At 42.1% G+C, this 15,637-nt stretch overlaps 1 protein-coding gene across 1 annotated transcript; it reads left to right on the top strand.

Annotated features, from left to right (window-relative positions):
* Positions 1-141: 141 nt before the first annotated feature.
* LOC118942889 (smoothened homolog) lies at positions 142-15,212 on the top strand. The gene is made up of 12 exons (XM_036957037.1): positions 142-901; positions 2,840-3,048; positions 3,637-3,846; positions 4,138-4,310; positions 4,734-4,953; positions 5,299-5,422; positions 5,530-5,622; positions 6,032-6,140; positions 7,276-7,461; positions 8,013-8,161; positions 10,827-10,964; positions 11,300-15,212. Exons 1-12 carry the CDS (start codon positions 637-639, stop codon positions 11,914-11,916), a joined length of 2,493 nt encoding a protein of 830 aa, XP_036812932.1. The 5' UTR covers positions 142-636; the 3' UTR covers positions 11,917-15,212.
* The last annotated feature ends 425 nt before the right edge of the window (positions 15,213-15,637 follow it).

Raw genomic sequence — 15,637 nt, forward strand, 5'->3', positions numbered from 1 at the left:
CTCCCCCACCATGTGCATACCAGAGGCAGAACAAAATAGCAGACACGACTGCAAGCGAGAAAAACAAAGACCAAACTCCATCAGACACATCGCAGAATTCTATAGAAATCCCCCAAAACTGCCTATTTTTGGGATAGGTCTACATAGATGAAATGAAAATTGTTTTTTTTCAGCAAAAGAGGGGAAAGTGGGAGCGCGAGGGGGTTGGAGCGCGTAGACTAGAGATCATGTTACAGTTTCAGACTTTTCACGGCAAGTTGTGGGGGAGGGTGAATCTGTTACTTTGATTTCTTTTTAATAGGCATATCCAACAAAAACAGCGGAAGGAATAGTTCCACTTGATTTTAATTGAATATCATGCATGCATCTTTTCGTTTTTTGGTGGCGATCGGATTGTGTGTAGGGAATTCCAGTGACAAATCAAGGACTACATGACAAAATGCTAAATGAAAAAGTTCGGGACTGTGTGAAAACTGGGAAAACGCTTCGTTTCATTGTATCATAATGTTACATTCGGCATCAAATGAACAAGAGCACTTCGTGCTATTTTTATTAACGGTTACTTTTTAGATTACTGGAATACAAAGTATAATTTTTTTCTTCCTGGAAACAAAGTTGCACCGTTGAATCTCCAAGATGTCTTCCCGTGGATGGAGTTCCATTGTTGGTGGGTTGGGGATGTTTTGCGTTTGGGCTGCCTCCTTTCTCGTTACTCATGCGGTAACGGTACAGAGAAACGAAACAATTTTCAATGATTTCTGCAAGAAAACTACAACATGTGAAGTGCTTAAATATAATACATGTCTTGGGTCCCCACTACCGTACACGCACACGTCTCTTGCCTTGGCTGAAGACTCAAGTACCCAAGACGAAGCATTTGAGAAGTTGGCCATGTGGTCTGGTAAGCCTGTATTTGGTTAATAAGCATAGGTACATAGGGGTCATGTTGTTAATTTACTGTAATTGAAATTAAATAAATTGACAAACGTATTATACATTTGTGTTGCGTTATTAAGTGCAGACCCCACTCCCTCTATTAGCATCAGATGCAATCTAGATGCTCATATTGTCATTTGCAAAAGGAAACGTAAAATAAAATCTATGTATTTTATTCGTTGAACTTTCACTAGTGATTATTCATTGAACTTTTGCTTGTGATTATTTAGTCTTAACCTTGCCATTTGACATAAACAGAATGTTCTATTATAAGTAGCACTATATAATATTTGTGTAATAAGATGTATTGCACTGTGCTATTAAACATTAAGGTAGATTTGGTTATAGTCACATGCGAGGTCAGTAGGTTAATTGTTATAGTATAGCCTGTTAACTAGGCAATGAAATATTGGGGGCCCCTCCAAATGGATCGTTTTTGTAATGACCAAATACATGGGAATAGGACTTTTCCAGGAAATGGGGGTTACTAGCAAATAAAGAAAATAAAAGATTCTCTCTGACGTGTTAGATATTCCTGCACATTAATAAACACTCATTAGTGATCCATCAACCTGCATTTCCTTCCACTAATCCTCAGCTGATCTGTAGAGTGGTTCCCATCCCCACTCCCCACCCCCACCATGGGAAAAACAACAGACCACACAACTAGTGACCTTCCAAGTGTAATGCTAGCTGCCTCATCAAGAGGTTTGGAGCTCTTGGCATAACAGCTGAGGTGTTGAGTTGATAGACACTGGCCCCAGCTACCAATCCCAGTCAGGGTCAACGTCCAGGTCCTATTTATCTCCTGACCCTAGTGACCACCATCTTCAACATCCAGGTCCTATTTATCTCCTGACCCTAGTGACCACCATCATCAACATCCAGGTCCTATTTATGTCCTGACCCTAGTGACCACCATCATCAACATCCAGGTCCTATTTATGTCCTGACCCTAGTGACCACCATCATCAACATCCAGGTCCTATTTATGTCCTGACCCTAGTGACCACCATCATCAACATCCAGGTCCTATTTATGTCCTGACCCTAGTGACCACCATCCTCAACATCCAGATCATATTTATTTCCTGACCCTAGTGACCACCATCATCAACATCCAGGTCCTATTTATGTCCTGACCCTAGTGACCACCATCATCAACATCCAGGTCCTATTTATGTCCTGACCCTAGTGACCACCATCATCAACATCCAGGTCCTATTTATGTCCTGACCCTAGTGACCACCATCATCAACATCCAGGTCCTATTTATCTCCTGACCCTAGTGACCACCATCCTCAACATCCAGGTCCTATTTATGTCCTGACCCTAGTGACCACCATCATCAACATCCAGGTCCTATTTATGTCCTGACCCTAGTGACCACCATCATCAACATCCAGGTCCTATTTATGTCCTGACCCTAGTGACCACCATCATCAACATCCAGGTCCTATTTATGTCCTGACCCTAGTGACCACCATCATCATCATCCAGGTCCTATTTATCTCCTGACCCCAGTGACCACCATCATCATCCTCACCACACTGAAGTGATGAATATGTATTATTTATATCCAGACTGGTCTCATTCTGTATATGCTGTAGCCAACACTATTATAGTTGTCATGTCATACCGTACTTAGAATAGTTGGCATAACAATGAATGAACAAACCCAGAGAGGAGTTTGATAAGGCACAAACAGGCTGGAGCACCATGTTTGTGTTCATTAGGGCACACCGTAGCAAAATGTTTCACTGCAGAAAAACTAAAATTATCGTTTCTTATGGTACCTACCTGCCAATATCTCTCAGTTTAGGAGCATTCTCATCCGTTTGGTCTCTACTGAAGTCAACCCAAGCTACATTATTGTCCCTCACCCCCCCTTCTCACCCATGCAGGTCTGAGGAACGCCCCTCGCTGCTGGGCGGTCATCCAGCCCCTGCTGTGTGCCGTCTACATGCCCAAGTGTGACAACGGGCAGGTGGAGCTTCCCAGCCAGCACCTGTGCCAGGCTACGCGTCGCCCCTGCAGCATCGTGGACCAGGAGAGGGGCTGGCCCAACTTCCTCAAGTGTGAGGAGATGGACAAGTACCCCATGGGCTGCACGGTATGGTAGATGCTCTCACTATGCATGTGTGCAGATGGTGTGCTAGGCCAATTATTGAGGGGGCTTCAGCACTGTCAACCCTGGGCACACACTGGTCGAATCAACGTTGTTTACTCGTCATTTCAATGAAATTACATTGAACCAACGTGGAGTAGACGTTGAATTGTAGTCTGTGCCCAGTGGGTGGCCTCTCCATGGAGCCACCCATCTAGTCAACAGGCTAGTGCCATTGTTTTTCAGTCTAAAATGGCTGTCGATATTATACTCTATAATACTATAATATATTATATACAGTGCATTCAGAAAGTATTCTGACCTCTTGACGTTTTCCACATTTTGTTACCCCTGAGGTTCCTTATTGTTATTATAAACTGATTACCCAACATATTTAGAGCAGTTCAAATAAATGTTTTGTCGTACTCGTGGTATATGGTCTGATATACAACAGCTGTCAGCCAATCAGCATTCAGAGCTCGAACCACCCAGTTTATAAAATACTATATAATATTGAGGCGTACGCGTCATGAAAAATAGACCAAACAGAGTGACAATATGAGCTCACTGTGCCTTCCGTCCACGGTGAGACAGAACGAGGTGCAGAAGCTGAAGTTCAACACTTCAGGACACTGCGAAGCCCCCCTGGTGAAGACAGACGTTCAGGCCAGCTGGTACAAAGATGTGGAGGGCTGCGGCATCCAGTGCAACAACCCCCTGTTCACCGACGAGGAGCACTCGGACATGCACGCCTACATCGCTGTGTTCGGCACCGTCACCCTGCTCTGCACCTTTTTCACTCTGGTGAGCTTCACACAGCAGTGTTGTGGACAACATTACCCATAATTCCAAGTGTAACTTGCAGCTGTTAGCAACAACTTTTTTTGACTTGACTTTTAACTTTTATAATTGAGATTACAAATGGAATGAAGATACTGGTATTGTAACACACATACCATTCTTGTTCAGATAATGGGTTCATACTGCTTTTCACTATGTGTTTCAGTGAGTTGGCCTTTCTAAGGACAGAAAAAAGTGTTTTCCATTTATATTCATCTTTTCTCTCCCTCTCTCTTTCCCTCTCTCCTTTCCCAGGCCACCTTTCTGGCGGACTGGAAGAATTCAAACCGTTACCCCGCCGTCATCCTCTTCTACATCAATACCTGTTTCTTCATGGGCAGTATCGGCTGGCTGGCTCAGTTCATGGATGGAGCTCGCAAAGAGATCGTGTGTAAGAGTGACAACACCATGCGTTTAGGGGAGCCCTCGTAAGTGAAGAAGGAGAACACTTAACATTTTATTGTCAATCAATTGTGTTTTTTGCTTACGACCCAACCCCCTGAGACATACACATACATTGTTCACACACATTGAAGGGGTTGAAAGAAAGTGGGAGTATTATGAGATAAGATGTGAAAATACAATTTGAAGGAGTATTTCTTGAATCTTCCGGTGAGGTTCGTAGATCTTGTATTTAGCTAGTACAGGAGTCAGGAGGTTCGTTTTCACAAGTTCGCTTTGTTTCTCAAACTTGATTGGTTGGCTGATTGATTGACATTTTCAAATAATTAATAACACACATACAGCCAATGCAATGGCAGTGTACTCTTAAAAATAATTGAGTCATTAACTTCCTTCGCTCTCGCTCTCTCTCTCTCTCTCTCTCTCTCTCTCTCCCTCTCTCCATCCAGGTCTACCGAGACTCTGTCGTGTGTCATCATCTTCAGCCTCGTCTACTACTCCCTGATGTCTGGGGTGATCTGGTTTGTCATGCTGACCTACGCCTGGCACACGTCCTTCAAGGCCCTGGGCACCACCCACCAGCCCCTGTCGGGCAGGACCTCATACTTCCACATGGTCACATGGTCCGTCCCCTTCATCCTCACTGTGGCTATTCTAGCCACCGCTGAGGTATGGAACACCTACCATTTCTTTTAGCTGTTGAAAATAGTCATTACTGTGATTTGAGATGTATAATACTTATGATAATAACACATTATACATGCTTATGACATGTCTCACAATGCATTGTAACTGAATCTTAATGCTTTATACCAGCAGGCTTTAAGTTGAGTGTTACTTTGCGAAAGGGTAATCCCAAACAGTGTCTACAGTTTAGAGACAACTTCATTCATTCCCTTTTCATGATGGAAAGACAATGACTGAGAATTGCTTGTTTTCCAAATGATTGATCTTTTATGCCGTTATGTCATTCAAACACATGTATGTGTTTCTGGTCTCTGTTGTTTGACACAGGTGGACGGAGACTCTGTCAGTGGGATCTGTTTCGTGGGCTATAAGAACTACCGCTACCGTGCTGGCTTTGTGTTGGCTCCCATTGGAGTTGTGCTTGTCATTGGTGGCTATTTCCTCATACGAGGTGAGTTCTCTCAAACCCAAAAAACAAGACATTTTCATATTTCAGGATTTAAACGCTACCAAATAAATAGACGTTCCCAAAGTGATTTCCTCTGTTTGTTTCTGCAGGAGTCATGACGTTGTTCTCCATCAAGAGTAACCACCCGGGTCTTCTGAGTGAGAAGGCAGCGAGCAAAATCAACGAAACAATGCTAAGACTTGGTATGACCCCTTCGCTATAAATCTCCAGATATCCAGAGTCAAACCACTGGCATAACAGTGTAACAAACCCAGCTAGTGTTGAAAAGACAGATAACCGCTTCCACAAGGGAGCTATCTTTCTTGGAGCAGTGGTCAGATCCACTGCCTTTGGGTCAGGCGATCCTAGTTAGACCTAGCACTGCCCCCCCCCCCCCCCCCCCCCCCGGAAATGCTACAATAGCATGCTAGAATAAACCTTTGATAAAGCCACTTAAATTGCCTCATCATAGATTGACTGTAGATTCTGTTGCACGATATATGTTATATAACACCTTGGTTTTATCTTCATATAAAGTATATTGTGTCCTGACTCCTGAGGTTTCTGGAATTTCAAATATCCCTAATCATTTGTGTAATTCCTCTTCATCAGGTATATTTGGGTTCCTGGCGTTTGGCTTTGTCTTAATCACGTTTGGCTGCCACTTCTATGACTTCTTCAACCAGGCTGAGTGGGAGAAGAGCTTCAGAGAATATGTGTTGTGAGTTCCTTTTCTCCTCATGTAGCCTACAGTAACCCCAAACTACATTCAACACTGCAACTTCAAAACAGGTGTTGAGGACCTAAGGACTTCTGGGCCCTTTGGAATACTCAAAAAAAAATAAAAAATTCTCAGAACATGGGAATAATCACCGATATTTGACATTACATGATTGGTAAAAGCTTTGCCTTGGAAAGTTTCCCTACATCAATCCAATGTGACAGATGAGGGATTACTTCAAGGAAGGGAGGAAGGAGTATTGGAACATGGCCCCAGTTGTATGATGTAGTTGGAGATTTAAGAGTATGGGAACATGGCCCCAGTTGTATGATGTAATAAGATATTTAAGAGTATTGGAACATGGCCCCAGTTGTATGATGTAATAAGAGATTTAAGAGTATTGGAACATGGCCCCAGTTGTATGATGTAATAAGAGATTTAAGAGTATTGGAACATGGCCCCAGTTGTATGGTGTAGTGGGAGATTTAAGAGTATTAGAACACACCCTCGATTGTATGGTGTAGTGGGAGATTTAAGAGTATTGGAACATGGCCCCAGTTGTATGGTGTAGTGGGAGATTTAAGAGTATTAGAACAAGCCCTCAGTTGTATGGGATAGTGGGAGATTTAAGAGTATTAGAACAAGCCCTCAGTTGTATGGTGTAGTGGGAGATTTAAGAGTATTAGAACAAGCCCTCAGTTGTATGGGATAGTGGGAGATTTAAGAGTATTAGAACAAGCCCTCAGTTGTATGGTGTAGTGGGAGATTTAAGAGTATTAGAACAAGCCCTCAGTTGTATGGGATAGTGGGAGATTCCCAGCAGATGATGCTGTTGAGACTGGTGGTAACCACAGCCCTACCGGTTTGTTGTGCTGTGAATGCAGCCTTATTTCTCCACTCTGTTGACTTTGAGTGGACTGGTATGAATTTCACCTCAGAAATGTACATTTCTCTTTCCTGTCTGAACAAGTAAACAACTGGTTAATGTCAACAGTTCAGTATGTGAATATGCCTCATTTATATGGCTTTACAGTGGGTGTGGGTATGTAGAGTATTTTACCACAGCAAATGCAACTGCCTGTGTAAAAAAGAGCTCTGAGGATTGATTGATGAACACTGCACTGGCTTTGAACAGGTGCGAGGCCAATGTGACGATCGCTCATCAGACCAACAAGCCGATCCCAGAATGTACTATCAAGAACCGTCCCAGTCTACTGGTGGAAAAGATTAATCTGTTCTCTATGTTCGGCACGGGCATCGCCATGAGCACCTGGGTGTGGACCAAGGCCACGATCCTCATCTGGAAACGCACCTGGTGCAAGTAAGCAGCCATTTCCTTTAGAACACACACAGACAATTAGACTGGGCGGCAGTCCCTTCGTAGCAAAAAGGGTTTTCTTGTAGATAAAAGGTGAGAAAATAGGCTACAAGAAAATAGTACATGAACTTTAAAAACAATATTCCAAGTATGGTGTTACACATTTTATTATCTCTCAGAGGCATTCACACAGCATTATCTGTGTATTAAAGCTTAAATCTGCATACGGTGAAACAGCGCCACTGTTCGCCCCCAGCACATTTGTTATTATTTTTGTTTTGTTGATGAAACGGAGGAGAGGAGTACCAGCATCAGACATTTTGTTTTCTTCAGTACATACTATGCTGTTCTATCGCACCTGCAATGATGTCTGAGAGGAAAAATACAGTGTTCGTTGTTTGATGCAACTACTTGTTTGTTGTAGTATCTCAAACGGACGTGGTAGTTTCACCAAGTACAGATTTCATCTTTAATTTACCGCGATTGCCACGTCAAGGGATACGTCAACATTGTCTGTCACCTTGTGATTTATCTACCTGTTGTTCCTGTCATAGGGTTATCGGCCGTAGCGACGATGAGCCCAAGAGGATAAAGAAGAGCAAGATGATAGCCAAGGCCTTCTCCAAGCGCAAGGAGCTACACAAAGACCCGGAGAAGGAGCTGTCCTTCAGCATGCACACTGTCTCTCATGACGGGCCAGTAGGTAAGTCCCCAAAGACCTGGAGAAGGAGCTGTCCTTCAGCATGCACACTGTCTCTCATGACGGGCCAGTAGGTAAGTCCCCAAAGACCTGGAGAAGGAGCTGTCCTTCAGCATGCACACTGTCTCTCATGACGGGCCAGTAGGTAAGTCCACAAAGACCCGTAGAAGGAGCTGTCCTTCAGCATGCACACTGTCTCTCATGACGGGCCAGTAGGTAAGTCCACAAAGACCCGTAGAAGGAGCTGTCCTTCAGCATGCACACTGTCTCCCATGACGGGCCAGTAGGTAAGTCCACAAAGACCCGGAAAAGGAGCTGTCCAAAAGGCTGAATTGGATGCCTCTTTATGCAGATGAAATGCCATATTATTTTCATCATTGAGGAACTCCTGGCTGATATTAATGGAGATTCCACTACGCTTCAATGTTACAACTAAAAGTGAATGTCTTTGACAAGTCTGTCTGACACTAGTAGTCAATGTCATTGAGAAGTCTGTCTGACACTAGTAGTGAATGTCATTGAGAAGTCTGTCTGACACTAGTAGTGAATGTCATTGAGAAGTCTGTCTGACACTAGTAGTGAATGTCATTGAGAAGTCTGTCTGACACTAGTAGTGAATGTCATTGAGAAGTCTGTCTGACACTAGTAGTGAATGTCATTGAGAAGTCTGTCTGACACTAGAAGTGAATGACTGAGTCATCAGATAATGTAAGCACTGAGGCGGTTGTGGCCAGCATGCTTGCTTATGTTGGAGGGACTGTATGAACTGTTAGTTATTGGAACACTGCAGGGGACTCCAGGGGGAGCCTTCTACTATATAAATAACCTCTTTGGGGTTTTTGCTGAATGCATAGTAATGGTTGAGCTCTTCTACTGTATAATGGATAGTAATGGTTGAACTCTTCTACTGTATAATGGATAGTAATGGTTGAACTCTTTTACTATATAATGGATAGTAATGGTTGAGCTCTTCTACTGTATAATGGATAGTAATGGTTGAGCTCTACTGTATAATGGATAGTAATGGTTGAGCTCTTCTACTGTATAATGGATAGTAATGGTTGAACTCTTTTACTGTATAATGGATAGTAATGGTTGAGCTCTTCTACTGTATAATGGATAGTAATGGTTGAACTCTTCTACTGTATAATGGATAGTAATGGTTGAGCTCTTCTACTGTATAATGGATAGTAATGGTTGAACTCTTCTACTTTATAATGGATAGTAATGGTTGAACTCTTCTACTGTATAATGGATAGTAATGGTTGAGCTCTTCTACTGTATAATGGATAGTAATGGTTGAACTCTACTGTATAATGGAAAGTAATGGTTGAACTCTACTGTATAATGGAAAGTAATGGTTGAGCTCTTCTACTGTATAATGGATAGTAATGGTTGAGCTCTACTGTATAATGGATAGTAATGGTTGAGCTCTTCTACTATATAATGGATAGTAATGGTTGAGCTCTACTGTATAATGGAAAGTAATGGTTGAGCTCTTCTACTATATAATGGATAGTAATGGTTGAGCTCTTCTACTATATAATGGATAGTAATGGTTGAGCTCTACTGTATAATGGATAGTAATGGTTGAGCTCTTCTACTATATAATGGATAGTAATGGTTGAGCTCTTCTACTATATAATGGATAGTAATGGTTGAGCTCTTCTACTATATAATGGATAGTAATGGTTGAGCTCTACTGTATAATGGATAGTAATGGTTGAGCTCTACTGTATAATGGATAGTAATGGTTGAGCTCTACTGTATAATGGATAGTAATGGTTGAGTTCTACTGTATAATGGATAGTAATGGTTGAGCTCTTCTACTATATAATGGATAGTAATGGTTGAGCTCTTCTACTATATAATGGATAGTAATGGTTGAGCTCTACTGTATAATGGATAGTAATGGTTGAGCTCTTCTACTATATAATGGATAGTAATGGTTGAGCTCTTCTACTATATAATGGATAGTAATGGTTGAGCTCTTCTACTAAATAATGGATAGTAATGGTTGAGCTCTTCTGTATAATGGATAGTAATGGTTGAGCTCTTCTACTGTGTAATGGATAGTAATGGTTGAACTCTACTGTATAATGGATAGTAATGGTTGAGCTCTTCTACTGTGTAATGGATAGTAATGGTTGAGCTCTTCTACTGTATAATGGATAGTAATGGTTGAGTTCTACTATATAATGGATAGTAATGGTTGAGCTCTTCTGTATAATGGATAGTAATGGTTGAGCTCTTCTGTATAATGGATAGTAATGGTTGAGCTCTTCTACTGTATAATGGATAGTAATGGTTGAGCTCTTCTACTGTATAATGGATAGTAATGGTTGAGCTCTACTGTATAATGGAAAGTAATGGTTGAACTCTTCTACTGTATAATGGATAGTAATGGTTGAACTCTTCTACTGTATAATGGATAGTAATGGTTTAACTCTTCTACTGTATAATGGATAGTAATGGTTGAGCTCTACTGTATAATGGATAGTAATGGTTGAGCTCTTCTACTGTATAATGGATAGTAATGGTTGAGCTCTACTGTATAATGGAAAGTAATGGTTGAACTCTTCTACTGTATAATGGATAGTAATGGTTGAGCTCTACTATATAATGGATAGTAATGGTTGAGCTGTCTTGTCTTCTTTCTCATTGGTAGCTGGCATCAACTTTGACCTGAACGGGGAGCCATCCAACGAGATGTCTTCAGCCTGGGCCCAGCATGTGACCAAGATGGTGGCCAGGAGGGGCGCCATTCTACCGCAGGACATCTCTGTCACCCCTACAGGGACACCTGGTGAGAGCTGCCACCTGCTTAGTGACATTGTCTGACATCTGCACTCTTCCTTGAGTTCATTGCATTCTTTCTTGAAACGATAACAGATCGTAGACAGTTGGATTGGTTAAAGCAATGGGATAAGGCCTTTACTTTCGCTTATCCAGTCATGTACAGATTCAAACAGGGCCTATGTTACTAGCCTGGTTAAGCCAGACCGAATGCTGCGCTCACAATGGCAGTATTCAGTATTATATAACCAGGCTGCAGAATTGTCAGTTCAGCCACCAGTCTGATTTAATCCTGCTACCATGTTACCACTATGAGTCTGAATCTCACCCTGCTCTTTCACCCAGTTCCACCGCCAGAGGAGAGGAACAAGCTGTGGATGGTGGAGGCGGAGATCTCCCCTGAGATGATGAAGAGGAAGAAGAAGAGGAAGAAGAGGAAGAAGGAGGCGCGTCCTCTGGAGGAGCTGGCCGAACACCAGGGCTACCGTCAGCGAGAGTTTGGCACCAGCTCGGTGCCACGGCTACCCAAGCTGCCCGGCCACAGGAGCCTGGTGGCCAATCTGAGGCAGCACCAGGAGGCTGAGGACGTCCTTCCAGGCTCTTACCCAGAGTTTAGGCCCTCTCATCCCCTGCCCTACCAGGAGAGGTACGGAGGAGCCCTGGGGGCCTCCTCTAGCCAGAGGAGCAGGTACCCTGACCTCAACCCCCTCTCCCTCAGCGACCTGCCAGAGGACCTCGGCCTGGGGCCTCGCTGCCGCCCCCAACAACCACCCCTCTCCTTCTGGCAGCCCAATGGAGCGTTCCACTACTCCGGGGAGGTGGCGCCTATGGCAGGGCTGTCTGGGAGGACAGACCACGTGGGGAGGTCGCAGGGGGGTCAAAGGAGGGCGGAGTGGGGGCAGATCCACTCTAGAACCAACCTGATGGAGGCGGAGCTTATGGATGCTGACTCTGACTTCTGAGAGCAACCATGTGTGGTTGTGGGGTTTTCTGGGGGTTTTTACAGACTGTGAGAGAAAAGTGCTGGATACTTACACTTATGGTGCTCCCTTGTCACTGCCCAACAGTCAAGATGAAACAGGACTCAAGTCAAGTTAATTGGTCAGATCTGTTTCATTTAAAGGGAAGGGCTAAAGGAGAACTGATCTGGCCAGTTTGGGTCATCAGGGTGAGCTTCATGAAAGCTTCTTGGCTTATGTCCCACTGGGCACAAACTGGTTGAATCAACGTTGTTTCCACATCATTTCAACCCCCCAAAATCTATGCGATGACGTTGAATCAACGTGGAAAACTGATTGGATTTGAACGTGAGGGCATTTCATATTTTTTTCACCCAACCTTTAAATCCTATGACATGGTGACATTTGTTGTTGATTTCACATTGAACTGACGTTAGTTAACAACTCAACCAAATGTAAATCAAAACTAGACGTTGAACTGACTTCTGTACCCAGTGGGGTGGCTCTGAATGTCTCTTAACAAATCACAGTAGCTACACTTTCATAAAAATGTGTTTAAAAATCTTTAAAATCTATAGCTGCGTTTAGACAGGCAGCCTAATTCTGATATTTTTACCACTAATTGGTCTTTTGACATCCTTTTCAGAGCTGATCTGATTGGTGAAAAAAAGATCAGAATTAGTCTGCCTGTCTAAATGAGCTAAATTATTTGAATAAAGCACTTTTCTGTTCTACAAGTGGTCTGGGTCTATAGTTGTGGAGAGAAATAGCTACAAAGCTTTTCGGAAACGCCTCCCAGACTCGTCAATGCTGTGTGACTTACCGAAAATAATTCCACTTGTGGCATTGGTCAGAAAACGGACATGATCACCCATGTTGCAACAACTAACTTCTGTTGTCAGAAACATTTCATTGAATGATGGCAGCAGAAGAGGCAGCTCAACTCTGAACGAATTGGATGAGGGTCACCATCACTGACATGATCCCGGGTCACTATCTCTTGGATCAGATATCACTCTTGTTGATTTCAGTCTCATAGCCATTCATTCATTATATGACTTCCAAGACTCTTCCAGGGATCTTGTCGTTGCCTGAGTCATTTCATGCATCTTAGGGTTCATGTAAGTAGTGTAAAGTGGCTTCCTTTCCTTGTCTCTTTTCCACGTCATTGCTGACTTTAGAAAACTGGACCGGTGAAAACTAATTCCATGTAGGCGTTCTCCATATCGCTTTCAACTAGCCTGTGTTAATAAACTAAATATGACTAGATCTGTAACGATGGAGAGGAAGCCACTTTAGATGATTGACATGCAGCCTCATATGATGCAGAAACTATCAGGCTCTGGAAGTTCCATGTCTTTGTGTATCATCGTCAACTAGTAGTCTGTACTTTTGTCACAAAAATATAGAACTGTTTTTATATTGCCTGGTGCAATCACACAGAAGTGAGCTTTTTTCACCTGAGGAGAAAGAGAATTGATTAGGTTTTTATACCAGTGGAAATGAAATACACAACTGAGTGGGAATCAATCACTTCATTTCTTGAAAGTGTTCTTGCACATGTTAGCTACATCAGTTAAATTGTTACGTTTTTTTTCTGTACAATTGTATTAAAAAGGGTTATTTTTTTACTGTAGTATTTCCACATTGTGTTTTACTCTATTGGCAGCAGTGCTTGACTTGGACTGAAATACAGTAGGTGCCGGTACTCATTTTACATGCTGGTACTGTTTTTATTTAGGTGCAGGAGCTCCACAATACTTTTCAGCTAATATTCTAGAAGAAGAACAGGCAGTAGAAAAATGTAAGATGCCGGTACTCAGCTCCGGTACTCAGCTCCGGTACTCAGCTCCGGTACTCAGCTCCGGTACTCAGCTCCGGTACTCAGCTCCGGTACTCAGCTCCGGTACTCAGCTCCGGTACTCAGCTCCGGTACTCAGCTCCGGTGAGCTCCTGCCCAAGTTAAGCATACGTATAGACAACCTTGGCTATACTTTGTTGAGTTTTCTGTGTTTTTATTGTATAGGACAGTACTATATATTGCGTAATGTTGTCCTAGAGTTGAGCAAAACACCTTTATTCTATGCTTGTAATTATCTGCTACAATTTCTAAAGGCACGTGTCTTGTGCTTCTCTCTCTATGTGTAGTGCACCTATTCATTTATTGGGACCTAGGACGCAGTGGAGGCTGCTGAGGGGAGGATGGCTCATAATAATGGCTGGAACGGAGCAAATGAAATGAATGGTGGTATTTAATACCATTCCACTAATTCCACTCCAGCCATTACCACAAGCCTGTCCTCCCCAATTAAGGTGCCACCAACCTCCTGTGCAAGGATGCAGCATACTTGTACAATTCTAAGTTGTTAGACTGTATGTTTGGTTGGTTTTCCATGCTGAGGTACATTACAGATTTGCTCAGCAAAAGGGAAAATTCACTGAAGCTCGTGATGTAGTTGTACCGATGCTGTAACCAAAGTAATTTAGTATTATTGTCTTTGCGTCACACTCACAACAGTATAAAGATGGTGCCAAACTAAAGATGTAGAATCTTAATTTGATCAACCTGTTGCAGGAGAAATGTAAAACTTGTACTGCATTTGATGTTTAAAACGGCTTCTGAAGTTACGAAAAATGGATCCACCGCTACAAAAATGGTCATTAATTATAATCCACATAATAACTCACATTTCCTGTTGCTGCAGGATTATGTTTTTGCTGTAGCAAACTGGCTCAAATTAAGATCCTACATATGTAGTGTCAATGTTATGATAGTCCTATTAGCTAATGTGCTATGTGTATCAGAGATTATTTATAAAATGTCCATGTCTGGAAGATAAATTAAGAAAGCTGTAAAGCACTGCAATGAAAATAACACTGTAACATTTGCTTAATACATTTGGACATTTCTTGCACCATCAGTGCAAACGAATGTAAATTTCCATTTAAAAAATGGTTTTGTGAAAAGACATCATCAAAAAAAGACACATCATATCTATCAAATGTATATGATATTTCTCATGTTGGATACTGACCAGCCAGTTTATTCCATGGGAAATGAACCTTGATATACTTTTTGAGGTATTGTGAACATTCTCAGAGTTTTCTTTTGCTGTCAAAGAGAATTAAATACAGTCCATCTCTTTGTGGGTTCTTTATATTGGCAAAATTCATTTCCCTATTGTCTATGTAGCTTACTGCTGTTTCTCTCCACACTCATATCTTGAACACAGAACTGTATTACTTTGATCATGAAGCTGTATTTTTGTATAATTATGTAAATAAAAGGAAACCTAGAATTCTGGTGTTGTTTTTTGATTGATTTATTGAGATTTGTGAATAAAACATATTTCTAGTGTTGATGGTCCATAGTTCTGTTGTCCTACACTTGTTGGAATAATGTTTCCTTTCACATATAGTTTTTAGGTCTCCACTCAGTATGAAATGTTATTTTCCTTGGTAAAGTAAATAGGCCAGGGATAAGCAACTGGCCACTTTTGAAAGTCCTCGGATCAATTTCCCCCAAAAAATACAATTTTAAAAAACTCACTCAGGTCTCAATTTACTGCTGCCAGTTAGAATAGTAGAATACAAAAGGTGCAATTTCGAAATTTGGTTGGGCATCAACAGTTTTTCTCTTGTTAGTACAGTCACGGATAGTCAGTCAATTAGCCCACCATGTCAGCTAACATTTTTTAGATTGCTAAATTAGTTTAGCGTCCAG

The sequence above is a fragment of the Oncorhynchus mykiss genome, chromosome 21 (genome assembly GCF_013265735.2).
Source record: "Oncorhynchus mykiss isolate Arlee chromosome 21, USDA_OmykA_1.1, whole genome shotgun sequence".
Taxonomy (NCBI): Eukaryota; Metazoa; Chordata; class Actinopteri; order Salmoniformes; family Salmonidae; genus Oncorhynchus; species Oncorhynchus mykiss.